The 19,517-nt window shown below is 36.0% G+C and overlaps 2 protein-coding genes across 20 annotated transcripts in view; one reads left to right on the forward strand and one right to left on the reverse strand.

The window, feature by feature from the left end:
- Nucleotides 1–331: 331 nt before the first annotated feature.
- Nucleotides 332–7,650, reverse strand: CHCHD7 (coiled-coil-helix-coiled-coil-helix domain containing 7). Of its 14 annotated transcripts, none has more exons than XM_033126703.1 (6): nt 7,363–7,650; nt 7,080–7,254; nt 5,948–6,051; nt 4,579–4,648; nt 2,529–2,671; nt 332–1,770 (listed from the first exon to the last, which is right to left on the reverse strand). In XM_033126703.1, exons 4-5 carry the CDS (start codon nt 4,630–4,632, stop codon nt 2,555–2,557), a joined length of 171 nt encoding a protein of 56 aa, XP_032982594.1. In that variant the 5' UTR covers nt 4,633–4,648; nt 5,948–6,051; nt 7,080–7,254; nt 7,363–7,650; the 3' UTR covers nt 332–1,770; nt 2,529–2,554. The 14 variants fall into 14 exon arrangements, with proteins under 14 accessions (XP_032982594.1, XP_032982593.1, XP_032982585.1 ...); XM_033126702.1 differs by having other exon boundaries at nt 5,953–6,051; nt 7,363–7,644; XM_033126694.1 differs by having other exon boundaries at nt 2,529–2,627; nt 5,953–6,051; nt 7,529–7,631.
- Nucleotides 7,651–8,061: 411 nt separating this feature from the next.
- Nucleotides 8,062–19,517, forward strand: part of PLAG1 (PLAG1 zinc finger) — a 44,494-nt gene continuing 33,038 nt past the window's right edge. For 4 of the 6 annotated variants that reach the window (XM_033126800.1, XM_033126803.1, XM_033126804.1 and 1 more), the window contains exon 1: nt 8,070–8,241. The gene's annotated coding sequence lies outside the window, so the exon portion shown is untranslated. Of the gene's footprint in view, nt 8,242–19,517 lie in introns of all 6 variants that reach the window. The other 2 variants (XM_033126801.1, XM_033126805.1) reach the window with 1 other exon arrangement.

A 19,517-nucleotide genomic window follows, 5' to 3' on the forward strand; every position in this document is an offset into this window, starting at 1 on the left:
GTTCTAAAATCAATTGTGGTGATGGTTGCACAACTTTGTTAATATACTAAAAAACCATTGTATTGGACACTTTAAATGGGTGATTTATAAAATGTGAATTGTATCTCAATAAAGTTGCTATTTTAAAAAAAGAGCAATGCCAGGACAAATAGCTACAGGATGAATGTTGATATTTAAAGAGGTGACATTTAAATTCCAAACCCTTAAACAACCATACTTAAAAGTATCGAAATGCTTCTCACACAAGTATGCATTAATTGCTTGTCAGGTCCTATTTTAATCCATCATTTTTAGAGCAATCAATACAAATCAAAGAATTTCTCAATCCAAAAATTTGAATAAAATTTTATTCAAAATAAAATCACATTTTATTCAATTAGAATCACATTTAACAATCAAGGTCCTATGACTTAAAAACATCTGAGCTGTGTTTCGGTATAAGACCAATGTTGTTAGCAGCCATTAAAATTATACTCTTGATCCTGGACCAGATGAAGAAAAAGGACACATCTATTGTTTTCATTGATTGTCTAGTACACGTTAACTTTTATTAAATGTCTTTTATAAAACTATTCTGTAAATGAAACAAACTGGATTTTAGAAACCAGTGGGTATGAGAGCTGCTACACAATCCACCCTGGTCACCATACCATTCTTGTTTTTTTATCACAATGAAGTTGAACTCTACTTTCATCCCAGTGTTGCAAACACCTGATGAACCTCATACCCTTTCCTGCCCATCTCATCCTGAAAATAGAAATCCTACTTCTAAGACACTCACTTTTTCCCCCATTACCATGGTTCAAGGCATACTACTACTATGTTTCCCCAAAAAATAAGACCTAACTGGAAAATAAGCCCTAGCATAATTTTTCAGGATGACATCCCCTTAACATAAGCCCTACTGCGTCTTTTGGAGCAAAACTATATATAAGACCTGGTCTTATTTTCGGGGAAACACGGCATGCCTTCAGAAAGTTAATCAATATTTATGAATTTTAGTCACAGAATACTTTAACCAGGCCTTTCTTTAAAGAAAGAAAATAAAGAATACCAGTTCTCTTGCATGCTATTTATTGAAGACAGCCTTCCCGCACTCCTGCTTCCTGCACGGTGAATGTACTAACCTAATTTAAAAAGTGAGTTAAGTAAGGACAGAGATGTTAGTAATGAGCATCAGATTTGAGGCCCACCAGAACATGCACTCTGAACTTACCTCCCCAGTCTTCTCGCCCGGCACTCCTACCCACCTTAAACTCTAGGTGGAACGGTCTACAGACAGGCCCCTGAATTTGGCTCATGCTTTCCTCCCATCATGTCATTGCTCACATGAAACACTGCCTTCCTTTCATCCCCATTACGTCTTTACTTGTTCACATCTTACTTTTCTTTCGAGACCCAGAGGAAACGCGCAACTCCTCATGCAGCCTTTCCTAACACTCCCCTGATTCCAGGAAGGAAGTAATGTAAACTCAGTGACACAGCACAGTCAGCAGTGGCACATTATCATCCTGGCACGGAGAGCTAACACAAAGGACACGGGCTTAACTTAATTTAAGAATTTAAGATCTGGCTGGGTAAGGCCTATAAGGTCCTAGAAGATTATCATAATCATTAATTGAAAATATTCATCTGCTTTTAAATAAACAATTTTAATGCAAACATTCAATAGGGCATCTTTCCCATTGCTCCCAAGATTTCGTCTCTTTCTACTGCTGTAGGCATAGGTGGCTTCACTCCATTCTGTCTTCTCTTGAGCATGACAGAATTCTGTGTGTAGGTATAAAAAAAAGAAAAAGAAACCAAAATTAGTCACGTATTAAATGCTAGTCATTTGCCAGTAAATTATTATTGCTTCCTCAAAAAGGAAATTCTAAAAACTAAGTTTAAAAAAAAAAACAAAAAATGAATTCTAGGACTCCAGATAAAGTTTTCAAACTATTAACAATTACACAGAAGTGATTATTCCCACAGGAATATGTTAATTGTAACTGGGATAGGAATATGCTGTTTAACTATAAGAGCACAAGTGTTCTGTCCATTAATGAAACCAACACTTAATTTAGCAGAGAGAAAGGAAGTAGCTGGGTCCAGTGCTCACAGAAACAGAAATTATATGCCAATCTTTCAAGAAAAATGCGACCATTTTAAACTACCCTGAGTGGTGGTGGGAGAAAAGGAGGCAGAAATGGAAGCTTAATATGTGTTATGACAAGTTATCCATTCTGTTCATCTCCAAAAAAGAACTAAAATTATAACTAGGTTATTGTTTTAGGGCTGCAGGTACTTATACTCCTAGGATGACCACCTATATTACAACTGTATCCTTATTCCTTGGAGTAGGATAAGGCAGCTAAGAAGAGCATTCAAGGATTCTTTAGGCTAAAATAACACACTGAGGATAAAGTAGAAAAGTTAAGTCTCCCTAAGCTATCCCAAAAAAAGGATTGTAGGTGCTAATTTCAGGCTTTAGTTTCAAGCCTAAGAGATGAGTTAGACTCGAACTCATCTAACAAAGTTAGACTTACCCAGAATTTCCGGCAGTTTTTGTACTTCAAGAAGTAAGTGGAACACCTTTCCCTATCATAGTTATTTTCATCCATACATCTCGTAGAAGCATCAGATTCCTTAAACATGTAAGATAGGCATCATTTGAGAGGTGGAATAGGTTCTAAAACAAAACAAAAAAACCCTAAAAACCTTCTGAAGCTGCTTCCCACCGAAGCAGCTAATATGAAATAGTTCCTTTTTATTCATTTTAACGAACTTTTAAAGAACAAAAACTGAATTATCTTTCCAACTATCCCAGCACTCATTCTGGTGAGGGCAGACATCCTTTTATAGTTTGGGTCAGTTTTCTGAATATCTAATCACAAGAATTTGAGCTGAATCACTGACTGAGATCATTTAACCTAGCAACTGTTTAGCAAAGAAGCTGAGTGAGGCAAGGTACAACGTGCTCCAAACCACTGCTGTGCAGCTAGAATCAAAACCGGCTCCCAACTCAGAGCAGCTCTCCGGCTTTTCCAAGTTCTCACTTTAACTTGAATGTTTGATGTTAATGCTCTTTCTAGATTGTAAGTAAATCACTCATAACTGGTCTGCATCTACGCAATTTAAATTAACACCATTTATCTCAATGTATGTTTGGCTATCATTCACTTCAGTATGAAAGTAAATACACAATTGTGTTTAAGCAATTTTAATAGATATCATTAATATCACTTCAAAACCAAAGTGAGCAACACAGGACTATGAGTTCAAAGAAGAGTATCTGTCATTTGGGAATTAAATTTAAGCTGTGTGAATTGGAAGTAGATTGGATAACAAACTTCAAAGTGAAAGGTATGATTCTGAAAGGTCACCTAAAGGAAAGCTTTAACTGAAAGGGTGGGTAATTTGCTTCATAGATTTACGAAATATATTCTATCTAAAGAGGTTTAATAAAGCAGTTGAAAACATCGAATACACAGAACAAATCTAAATTTCTATGCCAAATAGTTAATGAATGTGTACATTTATTTGGAAAATGTATATAGGATCAGGGACTATCATTTTCTTAGCCCCATCTGAGGCCCGCATTATTCAAGGGTGACAAAGCAACAAGTTAGTATTGCTAGTCATAGCAAATAAATGCCAATAAAAGCTTATTCTTACAACAAAACATTACGTTTATGTGATACCTCTGTGAAAACCTTTACGCTTTAAATAGGCAAAATCTATTCTCAGCCCCTTATTCTCAGTGAGGTAGTCTCAAGAACATGATGAAATTATTACTGTTAAAACATAAATTTCAGCGACAGTTTTAAAAATATCATACTTGCCAATTTCTATGTCTGGACTAAAAATTTTCCTCAGTTTTACATATGCTTGTCTAATATTACAGTGACAATTAAATGCTTGCATATTATACAAATAAGGGAAACTTAAGAGAGATGAATCTTAGTTATAGTATGAATATCTTAAAAGTGCTCTAGTGAAATAAGGATACGCTGGCTAGGAATATTTTTTTGTACAGAAATAACTTTTAAAAGAACTGCAGAAAACAGAAACAGACTGGTACAGTAGATACAGAGAACAAACTGATGCTTGCCAGAAAGGGAAGGGGTGTGAAAGGATGGGAGAAAAAAGTGAAGGAGAATAAGATGAGGTACAAACTTCCAGTTATAAAATAAATAAGCCATGGGGATGTAATGTACAGCACAGGGAATATAGTCAATAACATCCTAATAATTTTGTACAGTGACAGATAGTAATTACTTATCGTGATCACATCAGAAGGTATATAAATATCGAATGTACACCTGAAACTAATAAGTCAACTATATTTTAATAACTAAATTAATGAAAAATAACAAATAAAAATAGTTAAAAGATCCAAGTGAATATGTACTGGATGTCTGGGTAGGAGGAAATGTAAAACTTCTATATTAAAAAAAAATCCCATTAAAATTAAAAAGCAAATAAACTGAGAAAAACATGAGAAAAAAGAACTGCAGAAAACAGATGCCCACAAAATCAGAAGAAGCCTGTTTTTCCAACTTAACGCTCACTAAAATTAAAAGCAAACCACCTTACCGACAAGCAAGGATTTATGTCAGGATCTCTCAGCCTCCGTGCTACCAGGGGCATCTTATCAGTCTTCTAACTGCAGATAGATGTTGGGGAAAAGAGTTATACAGTGGATGACAGAAAATGAATCAGTAAATCTCATTAGCCCCATAATCACTTGAAAATTAATTTGGGCATAATGATTATGTAGTGAGGAATTTTGTGTATCCTCTGTATAGAATAAAGACTTTGATGTGTTTTTCCTTTGCACTGATTGCCCTGGTGCCTCAGCACAAAGGCCATATTTAAATACATCTACCGAAATTTGATTATAATGTCCAGAAAGAAAGATAGTTCAGCTATAATTCAGTTTTCATATTTCTCAGCACAAAGGCCATATTTAAACACATCTACTGAAATTTGATTATAATGTACAAAAAGAAAGATAGATAGTTCAGCTATAATTCAGTTTTCTTCTTATTTCTCAAGATTAAACAATTAAATATACTAACAAAACCTAAGCATGCACTCTAACGATTATTTCCTTATTACATATTGATTATACAAAACAGTGTTGAATAATGTAGTTCAACTCATCTTTAGCAAAAACATTTGTTAACTAAAGAGCACTGGCGTGGCCAACATACCAAAACAGAAAGTTACCGCTTAGTTGACATTTCGGAAAGTTTTAAAAAAAAAAAGAGTTGAAACTTTACTTCCAGTGGCATCTTCTATCTATTTGATACTTCCCTGGGTTGAAGGAATCAGGGAATGCTACTGTGTGTGATTCATTAATCTTTCAACTCAAGCTTACAGATACAGCCTGCAGAAATCTTTATCAATTAAAGATGATCACAGTCTCCTAAAAGCCATTTTGTGATTCCATGTCGAGTCATATATTCATATAAAAGGTATGTCAACTATATCCCAGGACAATTGCTCTCTATAATGGAGTTCAACTGAAACTGGTATGCCTATTATCTTCAAAGAAATGTTATAGAAAGAAACTAAAAAACATTTAAAAACCAATAATTAACTAACTTAAATATTTCAGTGATTTTTTTCTTTTTTGGTTTCAATATATTGGTATACCATGGATAAGCCAGCCACAAATATTTTTAAATGCTCTGCACTAAGTTTAAGGAGCTGATTTAACTTATATTCCCAAATCCTGGTCTAGCTTAATCATCTTCCACCTAAAGATTGAAGGAGAAGCCAGCAAATAATGTACTATGACCTACAAAACGCCACAGAATAAAAACTACGTCTGTAAAACCACACAGAGGTCAGAATTTTTGTATGAAATGGTTTCTCCTTTCCTTGCCCAAGACGGGACCATCAAAAACCATAAGTTGTGTTAAAAGAAATGAAGTACATTCAAGAAAAATAATCAAACCTTACAAGCTCCTGAAAAGTGGAGGTATTCTCAGTCAAGAGTCAGGTAGTTCAGTTTCTTTTGTTGTGGTAAACATCAGGTTGTCCAGGCTAAAAGAGACCAACCTTTGCAAAGAAGGATGGAAATAAGTTTAGTCATTCTGGGGTCCTTTAACTTTACATACAGCCTAAGTAATCCTTTTATTTTATGATTTTCATTGACAATACATGAAGACAGCTAACAGAAACTTCTTGGCAAAAAGGAAATTCAAGATGATGTTCAACTATATCTAAAAGCATCTTCCTCTACTGAACACAATTCTTTTGCAGGCTTGACTTCTTCCTAGAGAGATGATATTCATAACTTTGCTTTTTATAGCTACTCTATGATGTGAGAACACAGAACTCTGCTTTGCTGTTCATATTCCTTGGATATAATCTCAAGAAGCATCAGACATAGTCAAAATTCAGGTTGCATGCCTTACATGAAAGCGTCGTACTCCACATTTTATTATCGTCATTAGTCAGGATTTAAAAATAACATCTAGGTAACATCACATATACCCCAATTAGTTTTGCAGCATAAATTTATTCACATTTCATTTCTTTTCCCTTCCGAATTCTAAATACAAGTCAATCGAAGTTTGGATTTTCGAATGTCACCTTCTTTGCATAAATTCCTGATGTATTAACTGGAAATGTCAATTTACAGTGACAAGTGGGCTAAAGGGCAAGATCAAGAGTTCCGTTAGAGAGGCCTCATCTACTTACTTTGTGAAGGTATTAAACAAATGTTCCAAAGCTCTACTTTGCCAGAAAGAAAACCAAAGAGTTGGAGAGGCCACACAAACAAGCACAGCCGGTGTCAGGAACAAATCTTCTCCAAAGGGCAAACTACTTAAAAAATGTATTTCTTTATTTCCCATCCAGTTGTTCAAGTACCCACCCTCCAAGGAGCTATGAAAGAGAAGGGGGAAGGGACCTTACTGAACATGTCCATGCCACATGCTGGCCAGCAAGTAGACAGGGTCTGTGGTTCTGATAAAATGCAGACGCAACTATTGGGAGGGTGAAACACGTCATGTTAAGAACCTAAAGCCCTTCACCCACTGTTAGGTGCAGAGTCAGGGTGGCAGGAAGTTAGGGTGGCATACCGGAGGGAGGCAAGGAAATCGACTGAAGAAATCGGAGAGATACAAGCCCGAGGCCTCGCTCACTTCCGCGATGCTTCCTGTCTGTCCAATAGTGGATAGCGGGCACAGGTGAACACACCTTGCTTCGACCTCAGACAGTGCCAAGTGGGGCTGGGAGCGAGGAAAACGAAGGAAACTGGGGGTGGGAGCAGGCAATTACGCTTCAAAAGCTGGGAAGGAGGATGAAGGAAGAGCTGGGGGTGCCCGTGCAGGGGTCACCTTCTTCGCCCCCACCCGAACAGACCTGTATCGCCGAGAGGGAAAGCGACGGAAAGGGACCCGCGATGCGGCGAACCCTGGTAGAAGCGGCTTCGCGCGGAAGTGGATTCGGCCCCGATGCGACCTAGGTGCGGCCTTCTCTTTCCCCTTCACTGCAGCCACCGCGGAGGGAGGGGCGCGGGACCACTCACCTCGGGTTACCGCTTCACCAGCGCTCGGGCCGTCTCCAGCTCCAAACACGTCAATGGCTCACGCAGCTAGACCTTAAGTAGTGCTCATCCTAGTTTGCTGCCCCCGCTCCCCGGTGGCCAGCGGCCCAATCGGCGCGCGCCGCTGCCAGACTGACAGCCGAAAGGGGCCTTGCACGACAGGGGCGGGCGGGTCTCGCCCCGCCCCCAGCTGCTGGGAGGAGGGCTCGGGCGGGAGGAGTGGGCGGAGCGGCGCGCGCGGTCCCGCCCTCCCCCGCCCCGCCGCGCCCCCAGTGCCACCGCCCGCCTCTTAACACTTCTGCTTGATGGGCCGCGTCATAGGCCAATAGGCGGGCCCATCACTGGCGGCGGCAGCGCCTACTGGCCCGGCCCAGGGCGGAGCGCGCGCGGGGGGCGGGCACAGCGGCGGGCGGGGGCCAGGGGCGGGCCGGCGGGAGGCGGGGGCGGTGGCCGAGCAGGCCCGGGGAGGCGGTGGTGGGCGCGACGTCGGCGGCGGCGGCGGCGGTGGCGGCGGCAGCTGCAAGTTGGGCTGCAGGGGCAGCGCATACACTACAATGGCTGCTGGAAAGAGGCGTAAGGAAACAATTTCCAGGCCCGCCGCGTCCAGCCCGAAATATGAGAAAAAAATTATTAGAAATTCCGCGGGCGGTGTAAAGGCGGCGGACGGGCCGGAGGGAGGATGTTAAAGCCCCGCGGTGAGTTCTCCTGGAGTCCGGGGCGGCGGAGAGGCGTTTAGCGGGAGAAATATCAGGGTTATTTAAATTATGGGACTAGCCGAGGGGGCAGAGGAGCAGCGGCGGCGGCAGGAGGAGGAAAAGTTTGTGCTACTCTCAGCCCCTGCTCAGGACCCCAGAGAGAAAAATAATAATAAAAAATAAAATAAAATAATTAAGCGAGGGTGTGAGGACTCCCGAAGTCGCTTCTGACAGGGCAGGGGGCGACGCGGCTGGAGACCCAAAGGTGAGGTCGGTGGGAAAAAAAAAAACCCCTTTATTCAGGGTCTGGAAAGTTTGAAAAGTTTTCCTCCTCCTCCTCCTCCTCCTCTCTGGTGCTGTGAATATTGTGACAGCGGCAGCGGCAGCAGCGAGAGCGGAAGACATTAGAGACCCGAAAAATAAGGGAAAAATTAATATAAATTCAGTTTTGAGAGTAAACTCTCCGCATTTTCCACCAAAACATCCCGGGGGAAGGTCGCTTCCCAAAGGGCCTGGCGGAAACCCGCAGTCGGCAATATTTGGGGGGCACTTTGAGTGACTTGGGGTAACTTTGCCCCTTTTTCAAAAGAGGTTTTTCTTTTTTGGAGAAATGAATTTGTTTTTGCCCTTTCCTCAGGTGGGCGAGTCGGGGTCCGGGTGCGGGGTCTTCGGGGAGGTGTGAACCCTGGATGTGTGGCTGCGAGGGGGGGGTAGGGGGAGGGGGTGCTAAATGAAAGCAGGAGATCTGCACAGAGCAGGGACAGCTTGTTGTCAGTATCATAAACAACCAAAATGGAGGGAGAACTCAGGCATATAACCAAATAAAAATTTTTAAAAAATCGCAAAAAATCCCTAAAAATCCGGGATGCTCCCCCTTTTCTCGCTAAAGGTAAAAGTATGAACCGCCTTTCCCCTGAAGTCCATTTTGACTTTGCAGGGACCAAGGAGTTAATATTTATTTATTTTTTAAAACTTTCGAAGGGCAAAAGCCTTTTATAACTCAACCGACAATGAGAAAACGTGAAAATCCGATGCAAGAGAAGGAGGAGGAGGGAGGGGGGAGGTGGTAGTGCAGAAACTGCTAAACTTATTGGTAATGTGGACTGATCTGAGATAAGATAAACACTATATTTGCTATTTTATAACTCTCTTTTGATGATCTTTGCGGTTTTGGGGGGGTTTGGTAGAGAAAAAAGTGATGCCATTTTTCTTAATAGAGTTAATGTGTGTGATTGGAAGAATAAACCTTTCCGGTTTTAAACTGCATTTTCGTCGCATTTATGCTTCAGGTTTTGTTAGTGGCTCCCTCCTTTCTTTAAACTAGGCTCTACGGAGGAGGGGTAGAGAGGTGATGTTGCACTAAGAGACTGGAGTGCAAGACTGGAGCACCTTTTGGGGAGGGGTGGGGAGTTGCTTGGCTTCACCCTTCCTGACACGTTTGCTTCACCTGTTCATCCTCAGTAAAGAATGTTAGCTGAGGTTTTCTGGTTTTATGTATATAAAAGCATGGTGCCTCTTGCATCACATTGAAGTTAATGGGAAAGTGCTACTGATGTTGGTTCCACGTGGGATATGGGACAGAGCAGGGCATTTTAAAGGGACAGCTTCTCTTTTCTTAATGATTTTCATCACCTACACAGAATCAATGTCTGAGGACCAAAAGCAGAGGTACTCGGAGGGTGTATGGTGATAGAAGAGCCTTCTCTTTCCATTACTCAAGTGCACCCACCTTTAGGAGTGATGGAGGGAAAGGAGGGATAAACAAGCTCAACAGAAGATGGATATTGTGTAGATTAGTTTGTTTCCAAATTGTTCTTTTGTGTAACAAGCCCTCCCAGGAACTTTTCATGTTAAGTTGCTTTGCTTTGGAAGCTGATTTTGGAAGGAATTGTGGAAAAATGGAAATAGTTTAAGGTGTGTGGTGTAATGGTATAGTATTATTGAACAGTTATGAATTCTGTGCAGTGAGATCAAAGAGCTATGTATGCCCATAATGTGATTTTACAGCCATTTTGTAAAAAGCTGTAAAATACCTAATAATCAGTTTGGCTTAAGCTATAATGAGGACTTCTGGTTGAAAACTGTAGACAGAGTGGTGAAGATTCTGTAAGCAACAGGCATTTCTCTAAGGAAAAAAAAGTACATACACTAACACCATGGAAAAGTTTACGTATACCCATTTTTAAAGCCCATCCTATATACACATGTTGTAAATGCACCTTTGAAATTAAAAGATTTTAAAATCCTGAGACCTATCAATTGCCTCTTTTAAGTTTATTTATTTGTTATTTAACAGGAAATGTTTACTGATTACAAACTACTGTCATCTCTAATGGTTTAGATTTATATAATATTTTCAAAATTTAGAATATGTAAATTGTTAGCTGTATTCTATTTGGGATTAAGGTTAATCTGGAATAAAAATTACTTGTGTTCCGTTTTCCACAGGTATATGGAGTTTCTGAAATGAATGCCTATTTTCTTTTGTTTTTGTGGATTTGTAGAAATGGATTGTAATTAGAGCTGGATTTTTAGACTTCTTATACAGAGTATTTTTCCTTACCGTACTGTACAAACAAACTGTTATTTTGGAATCCATTGTATATTAACTGGTGTTCACAATTGGGCTCTTATCTGCACCTTTCTGTCAATTACCTCCATAACAGCATTAAATCGATGCAGTGTTTGAGTACATCATCTTGTGGTTTCTGATTTTGGAACCAATTACAACTTTATAAGAACTCATTAAAAAATTAATCTCATGAATCACTGTTAAATCAAAATTGATTGGAAAGTGATTAAACAATCGTTGGAGAAGAAAAACTTTCTCCCTCCCCAAAATAGTCTTCTGTCCAGAGATTTCAGAATGCCATTAATACTTATAAAACCTTTGAAGTTTATCTTACATTTTTATTGTATTTTGGCTCAAGACCGTTACATTGACTAGTAGTCAGACTTAGGCTATATGTTTAAAATAAATGAGTTTTTAAGATCTTGAATAGTTGCCACTTTGACAAACCAAATACTAATATCAATAAATTCAATTTCTGTAAAAGTGAAGGCAAAGTATTTCTTCCAGTTGTTTTAGACCATTGAGTTAATCAGGTTGTTTGGACACTTCAAGTTATGATTCTTGTCAACCTAAATAAAAGTGCTGGTGTTGTGGGTTTTTTTCTCTCACAAAAGGTGATATAAAATCTTCTTTGGGTTTGGGTTTGACATTAACTAGCTACTTGTCTGAATTAGAAAATGCACTCTTAGTGCACAAGTATAAAATCTGTAATTCCTTAGAGAGTCCTCTTTAGATAGGGCACAGCACAATCTCTAATTTGAATTTGTTTGATCGAGCTTTTTTAATGCCTTAAAAATACTACCCATTGAGCATCCTTTTTCTGAAGCTATAATTAAATTATACCAATCTATAGAAATAATCTAATAATATTGTATATTCAAAATTTTTATTTCAGTTAGAATTACAGAAACCTCATAGACTGAGTTTCTTATTTGAAATTTATATGCCTAATTTTACTATTTGAAATTCTATAAGGAATTTAGCTACTGTGGAAGATGATTTATAAATGTGTGCTAATACTGATAAAATTGTATATCTATATATTTATTATAACCAAAATATTTTAATAAGCAGACATCTTATAGCTAAATAAGTTACTGAATTTGCTTTTATCAATATAGTTTAAAATTTTTAAGGATGCTCTGTATTTTAATGTTATACAAAAGTGGGAGATTTTTCCTTCATTTTTAACAGAATCCTGGTTGTTGCTGTATATATTTAGGTTTGGTATTTTGGAAAATTTATTTCTCAGAATTAAATTGTTATTTGCTAAATTAAATGTAAAATGCCTATCTTTGAGATTTGAAAAGCCAGATAACTGAAATGTGTCTATAACTGTCTTTGAAATTTTGTTTCAATAATCATTCGGCTCTTGAGCTGTGTAATCAAAATATTGATTCCTTCTAGTAATGTTTTAATATTTTTTATTTACAATACTATTCTTTGGAAAATTAAGATATATGAAAAATTACCTGTTATTCTCTCTCTCTCTCTCTCTCTCAAGAAAAAGGAAAAAAAGTTTTACTGAATAACTTTACTTACACTGCCTGGAATACTTGTTATTTTTGACGTGTTTCCAAATGTGTGAGAGATCAATATAAATTTTTTTCTCTTTATATTGATAACATTTTAGATTCTTTAGTTATTTGAGTGAGGGAAGAATTTCAAAAGAAGTAAAGGACAACTGAATTTGTTCAACAAAGATAGTGAATATGTTAAAGGTAAAAGGGCTATAAATTGTCCCTTGAGCCATTTTTCAAATGTTTTAAGAACCTGATAAACACCTTTTCTGAAAAATGGAATACTTTGAAAATAGATCAGCCACTGCAAAAAACCAAAAGTGGACCTTTAATTTTTTCTAATTTTAAGAGGAATTAATGTAGGCAGCATATTTAATCAATTAGTAAGTATTTAGGTAGCCTTGGAAAACTATTTACAAATAAGTTAAATGTGAGAGCAGGGTACATCAAATTGATGGACTGTAAAGTTAACTATGATTTTAGATTCAGGCATGGGAATCTTTTCCATTTTACAATAAGACCACTTTGAAGGTAACTAATTTTCACTTTTTGTATTTATTTTGCCTCATTTTTTTTGAAATCCCTGAACCTGACATCTACTGTGTTACTACTTTTCATTTATAACAGGACAACTTTTATAGTTCATTAACAAATTTAATTTTCAAATATAATTTAAGAAATTAAATGAAAAATGTTAGATCTTATTTTATAAAAGTATTGGTGTACAGTTATTAACATTTGCATTTATGAGGAGTATACATGAATGAAAGCCTAGTAGAAATTATTACAGAGGAATAATTTGATTTTTATTTTTGAATCGCTTGGCCTGCTGCCCAGAGATTTGCATTCTCAATGTGTACACCTGTCCCTGCCTCCTCTTTCCAGGGTGGTATCGACAAGTATATGGTGATGTGGAACTACCAAGGGTGCTTTGGTATTTTTGTTTTCTGATTCTGTTTGTGATTTTGTGTTTGTTGTTGTTAAGGTGCAGAAGTTTTTGGTGTTTGTTAATGTTTATCAGAAAACAAAAACCCATTTTTATAAAAATATCTCATGTTTAAAAGTGAGGTGGTGTGATACTGCATGAAAATTGTTAGTATTTAAAAGTCCCTGGATGTCTAATAAACAGAGTTACTGCAGGATGATGGTATTAAAACTAACCACAGTGTGTGTTGGGAATTTGAGATGACTGCATAAGAAATATGTGTGTGTATGTAGAATGAGTGAATTTAGCAGTTATGTCCTAGGTTAATAGGATAAGCAATTTGCTTAAAATGTTTCCTTGCATTTTTTTGTGAAAACTATTTCTAAAAACATAGAAAACCTAAAATGTGAAGGTGGTAGAAAGCAAAAATGTTCTTTTTTGATGCCTTTTAAAAGTAAGAGTTTTATGTTATGAAAGTGTATAACAAGAACATAAGTATGGACTAAAATGCCCAACATTGATGGGAAACAACCAAGTAGATGAGAATTTCAGAATAAAATAAAAATGTTGAATTAAAAATTTTGACTTATGTGAATAAAGAATAACTAACTACAAAGCAAAGATAATAAACTTACCCCCCAAAATGAGAGTGATAATTAGGGGAATCTGTAAGAGAGTATTTTTAATACAAATTGCTCGTTTTATGATAACCTTTTAAAAATCGATTCCCCCAAAGGCTTTCCTCTATCTATTCTTAGATTTGAATTAAACTAAATTGAATTCTAAGACTAATTTGTAGTGTATTTAGAATTCTTTATTTTTAAATAAGGAAAATTGTTTTCTGCTATTTTTAAGAGATTTTAAAGATTATTTTAAATGTGTACCTAAGTGAAGTGTTCTGAAAAATCTTAGAACTTATTGAAAATTGTTTTTTTCATTCTTCATCAGAAAGTTTAAAACTTTTTGTTAAGTTAATGAAATAAATTTTAAAACCTTAGTCTACGAACAGTGTACTTTGTGGACTTTTTTAGGGCAAATTAAAGTCGTTTCTTACAGACTTAATAATATTTAGAAAGCTTTTCACAGGTAAAAACTTTCACCAACAAAGTTCTTAATTTCTGGAATGTTTTTAGGTGTATGCTGACGATAAAAGGAATTTTCTTTCTCATTTATTTATTAATTAGCAATTGAATTTCTGAAGGAGAATCTAGACCTATTATACTGTTATGTCAGAGATTAGAAGTTTCCTTTAGTATTAGATAATATTTTGAGGGTAGAGGAGGCATCTTTTCTTAAAAAGAGACCGAATCCTCTGCAAATTGTGAATGATCTGCCATTACAGAGTCTTAAACTCTTTTTTGAGAGAGAGACTCATTTTAGATTTTCAAATATTAACTATTTGAATTATTGTCTCAAAATACTGTAATTACACATGTGCATATTGATTATTTATGATATCCTATCTTTTAGTTTCTGAATATGGAAATACTCTCATTAAATGCAACAACTAAAGGGCTGCAATTGACTCTTTAAAAAAATTGTATCTTTTTAACCAATAGTTAGACATTAGAGCCTTTACTTTTGTGATATATTTTTAGAAACTGTTAAACTAGAAATCAATTAAAGAATGAGGAATTTTGCCCCTTTGCCTAAAAGACAATATTAGAAAATGTGTAAGTCAATTTTGTTCACTTGAAGATACATTAGTAAAAAGTTGATTGAATTGTTCTTAATCAGGAGAATTTTAAGAAATTGAACCCGAAAGCTTAAGGTAGTTCAAATGTGCAGGTACAAAATAGCACCAGTTGAATTTTAGTCTGCTAGATTTTCTCAATAACTTGATTTTATTTCCTTGTATTGTCTTAATGCTGGAATTACATAGAGCCTACATCACTTTTCATCACACCCTAAAAGGGTTATAATAATAGATTTTATTTTCATCAACTTTAGGCAATGAAATGAAAATATTGTTTTATATAAGAGTACATTGCCTTCTTAAGCTACTTTTTGCATTTCCTAAATATAATTATTTTAACTGTTCCAATTCCAAAGAAGAGAAATTAGGTCCTTTACAACTAAATTTGTTCTAAATTTGCAGTTTATAGGAGAGCTGTCACCTTATATATTTGGATAAGATCTATTATTACCTTAAAAATAAATATTAATATGACCAGCATATCTGATTATAAGCTATATCTCAAACATGAATTTGCTTTCCTTGTACTTCTAAAATTACTTTTTCTAAATAAATCTGAGAAAATGTTTTTCATGTATTTTTCTAATTTGTTACTGAGATAATTTAATTGAGTAAAATTTCAATCTCAGTTATGTTTCTTTTCTAATATTAATAGTATTTTATTTGAAAATCACTATTCAAATACATAGGGTGTCAGCACTAAAATAGAATTAGACATACAATAAAAATAGGTAGCTTAATTACACCAAGAGAGGTGGAAGCAGCCCTAGTAGTTCTTACTTGGAAAGTAAGTTCTTACTTGGAAAGTTTAAAATGTTTCAAAGAAGGAAAGTGCCTATGAGTCTATGGCACACCTCTGACAGCAGTTAGTGATGTTTTATGCTTTTCTTTTTCTGCTTCATAAAACTTTAGCATCCTCAGAGCTACTGTCATGCAAACAAATAACTGATTTAATTAACTATGCCCTGTGTGAAGTACATGTATCAGGTTTAGCTTTTAATGTAATTTGCTTTAGTTTACTTTTAAGGAAAAGTTATAAGACAGATATTCATACATCACATTTTAAAAGATATTACATGTAAAATATATTATAATCATTTACCCAAATCAAAATGAAAGTAAACTATCAAGTAATAGATTTAATTAGACATAGAATGGAAGTTTTAAACATTTAATTGGATAACTTGATGTGCTGTGAAATATAGGGAATTTTAACGGAAAGTTGTTTTTGTCCCTGAATCTATTTTTGTATGCCTAGAAATTTGTAAACAAAGTGAATAAATATGAAAGTCTGGCAGTTTGTAAAAGTTCCTGAACGTCTATCCTTTGACAATTAATGAAAATATAGGTTTCAAGTATATGGGCAAAATTTCTTCAAAAATCATAATTATTTTAAGTTATTTTTCAAAGAAAAATGGTGATGAACGGGTTAGTTCTGTTTTAATCTATATCAGTTAAATATCTATCGTATTTGAAATTTTTAATCATTGAGCATTTAATACTCTTAGGGATATTTTAGTTTTTTTAAGCAGTGTTACAGATGTTTTCCTTAAAAGCTGTTCTGTTTAGACATTATAACCTGCTTAAGACAATTATCATAAACTTTAACTGTTTTTATTTAATAAGAGCATTCCTGTTCCCAAGATTCTGTTGTTCTTTTCAAAAATTTCTATCTTGAAGCACTTTTCATTATAGCTCGGGTTATATTTTTAAATATATACTAGAGATCCAATTGCTCTACTTAAACATTGGGTCTGATGTAGGATACTTAAATTTGATCATGCTCAGTTCACCTTTTATCAGCCAGTGCAGGAAGAGAGAAAACAATTGGTTTTAAGAGAGGTGCAACTGAGCACATTCAGAGGCTGACTCATAAGAGGTTTTCCAAAATGCATGATAGTTCTGCCAGAATTAAAAGGAATTTCTTAGGAATACCCGTGTGTCTAAGAAGTGTATTCATAATCAGATTTCAGGCACATTAGTATGCCTGCATTGGCCATTCCAAGTGTTCTGCTGTTTGCTCCTTTTTTGTTCTCAGTGCTGCCACCCTGTGTATGGCAGTGCCTGAGTACTGAATGCACTAATTTCTGTGCTTTTTATCAAGCGATGACATCCAAAACCACTTCTGGAAAATAAGCACACATGCTACAATAGATTTAAAAAATATTTGGGTATACTCTGCTTCTTTGTCTAATGTACTAAATCTCGATTTTTAAGTTACACAGTTCAGAAGTATGGCATTCCACTGCCCAAAATGAAATTTGGGGATTTTAAAGGTAAAATAGCTTTATCTGTTTCGTCTGACACTTCACTAAAATAAAGTAGAATTGGACAAGCATTTTAAATATAGCTTGAAATTGATCAAAAAGGAATGTGGAGATTCTGGTCCTTTAAACATGAGAGCTATTACAAGATTTTTTATTTTAGCCAAGTTTTAGTTAAAAGTTCTTTCTATAAAAGCAAAACCAAAAATAAGCACAAAAAAGTGACTGTTTCTGTTTAAAAGAAAAAGAAACTTAACTTGATTGGTTAAATTACTCCCTGAATCATTAGCCAACATGACTTTCAAATTATATCACCCAAAATATTTTGAGTATTAACGCTGTGCGTCAGCCATAAAATACTTTGGCTGGATAGCAGTCTTTGCTTTTTAATCTATATTACCTCATTAAATTCTCACAGCAATCTTGTCAGATAGGAAGTAGAAGAATAATGTGTATGCAAGGAGTAATGATATCAGAAACTGGAATTCTGTTACATAAGTCTTTAGAATAAACAGGCCATAGAAGCTAATTATTATACATTAATTTGCTACTGTAAACTTAAATTTTATCCATATTGAAGTTAATATATTTATTTTAAAAACAATTTGGTGTAAAAATAAAATTTTCAGTCATAAAGTTGACATTGAGTAACTCAAGTTAGAAGGTGCTGCATGTCTCCTTATTTTTCAGCTATACATAAGGAATTGGGGAAAATTTATAAACTTACTAAGTTAAAGGAGGTTTTTAAGATTATAAACCTAAACTTTGTTTTACAGGATTTAAGGATCTTAAATAGGTGCAGTTTTATCAGTTTTTGCTTTAAAAGAAATTTATAACAAAGCCATCTGATTTTAGAATAATGAGCATCTTTTTGAATTTTTGTGTGGTTTCAGTCAAATAAACAGTATAATTTTGCATTGTGACAATTGAAAACATTATTTAGTTTGTTTAATTTTTAGATGTTAGGCTTCCAAGGTAGAAATGTCACTGATAATCTTACCACTTAGGAGAACTGAAATAATTTAATACAATATATCGTATCGTCCCAATCACTCCAAAATTCCAAGTTAAGTTCAGAAGCTTTTTTTGGTTATTCATGTGCTTCTCTCCATAGGTTTAGGGGATTTAGAGACACACCCCACATTTGACTGTGGCTATCCCTTTGACCACAGTTCCTTTGTCCTGTTTTTTTGCAATGCTCTTCTCACATTCCTATCCACTTCTTACCTGTTCTTTAAGTCCCATATTTTTGAAGTTTTTTTATTCTTACTCCAAATGGGAGCCAGAAGTGAGGAGAGAACTTCCTGCCCCTGTAAGGGTCCTTGTATTCACCTTCTACTTTTTCCTTGTCTTTCTTTTATGGCTTTTGGAAGATGGGTTGATCTATGAAAGACGTCACAAAGCAGTGTATTTTTAAATGCCAAGTGAATATTACAAACAGCGAAAACTATAGGTATTCAAGGAAAGGAGAGGTGGGACCTGAGGTGGACTTTGAACAAGATGTGTGTTAGGAATAGAAAGAAAGAAGGAGGACATTACGGTGAAACAAATGGTTTCAGCTGAGCCAGAAATGTGTTTATTGTCCATGGCCACCAAGAAGACCAGTCTGACTAGAGAGGATGGTTTGTTAGGGAGCAGTGCAAGGTAAGACTAGAAAGGTATGCTAAGGCCTGATTATGAACAACCTTGATTGGCCAGCCCGAAGAGTTTGCACTCTGTGCTGTAGCTTTTTGAGCAGGGGAGGATGAGTTAGAGAAATTAAGTCAATTCAGAATCCAGAATAAATTAAGCCCATGGGTAGGAGAGTGGACTTACAGAAATGTTAATATAATCCAGATTTGAAGTGGTGGTCCACTGCTCTGCATATAACTCAGATCTTATCACTAGGCTCATTTTCAAGCTGTCACTATCAAGTTCTAGATACACAGCAGGTCCTTGAATAGCATCTTTTCTTTCAATGTCATTTTGTTATTACATTGATTAGTTGTCATAGGAACTTAACTCTTGTTTATACAATTAGCCTATAGTAAAATTGGTTTCCTTATATGTCGTCTTGCTTAAAAGTCGCAGAACCTGTTGCTGAGGCTAAGTGAGGATGTACTGTACGTTTTCAAGGGCCTCTTTGCCATAGTCACCTGGATGAACCATCTTAAACTTTCAACATCCCTAAAATTAGCAATTCAGACTTAAGTAATTTTATCAATGGTCCCATCGTTCTTTCAGGCCCACAGTCATGAAACTGCCTTTTCTATTATTCAGTTGGAACTTCTGTTGTAGGTTTAGTACTTCTACCCTGTTT

The sequence above is a fragment of the Rhinolophus ferrumequinum genome, chromosome 14, assembly GCF_004115265.2.
Source record: "Rhinolophus ferrumequinum isolate MPI-CBG mRhiFer1 chromosome 14, mRhiFer1_v1.p, whole genome shotgun sequence".
Classification (NCBI taxonomy): Eukaryota; Metazoa; Chordata; class Mammalia; order Chiroptera; family Rhinolophidae; genus Rhinolophus; species Rhinolophus ferrumequinum.

Bases quoted from the DNA above. Each gene is read 5' to 3' on its own strand.
- CHCHD7 (XM_033126701.1), bottom strand. From the start codon at position 4,632: ATGCCCCTGGTAGCACGGAGGCTGAGAGATCCTGACATAAATCCTTGC. The intron at 2,628-4,578 runs GTAAGGTGGTTT...TACATGTTTAAG, and splicing joins ACATAAATCCTTGCTTGTCG to GAATCTGATGCTTCTACGAG. The intron at 1,771-2,528 runs GTAAGTCTAACT...ACCTACACACAG, and splicing joins AAAACTGCCGGAAATTCTGG to AATTCTGTCATGCTCAAGAG.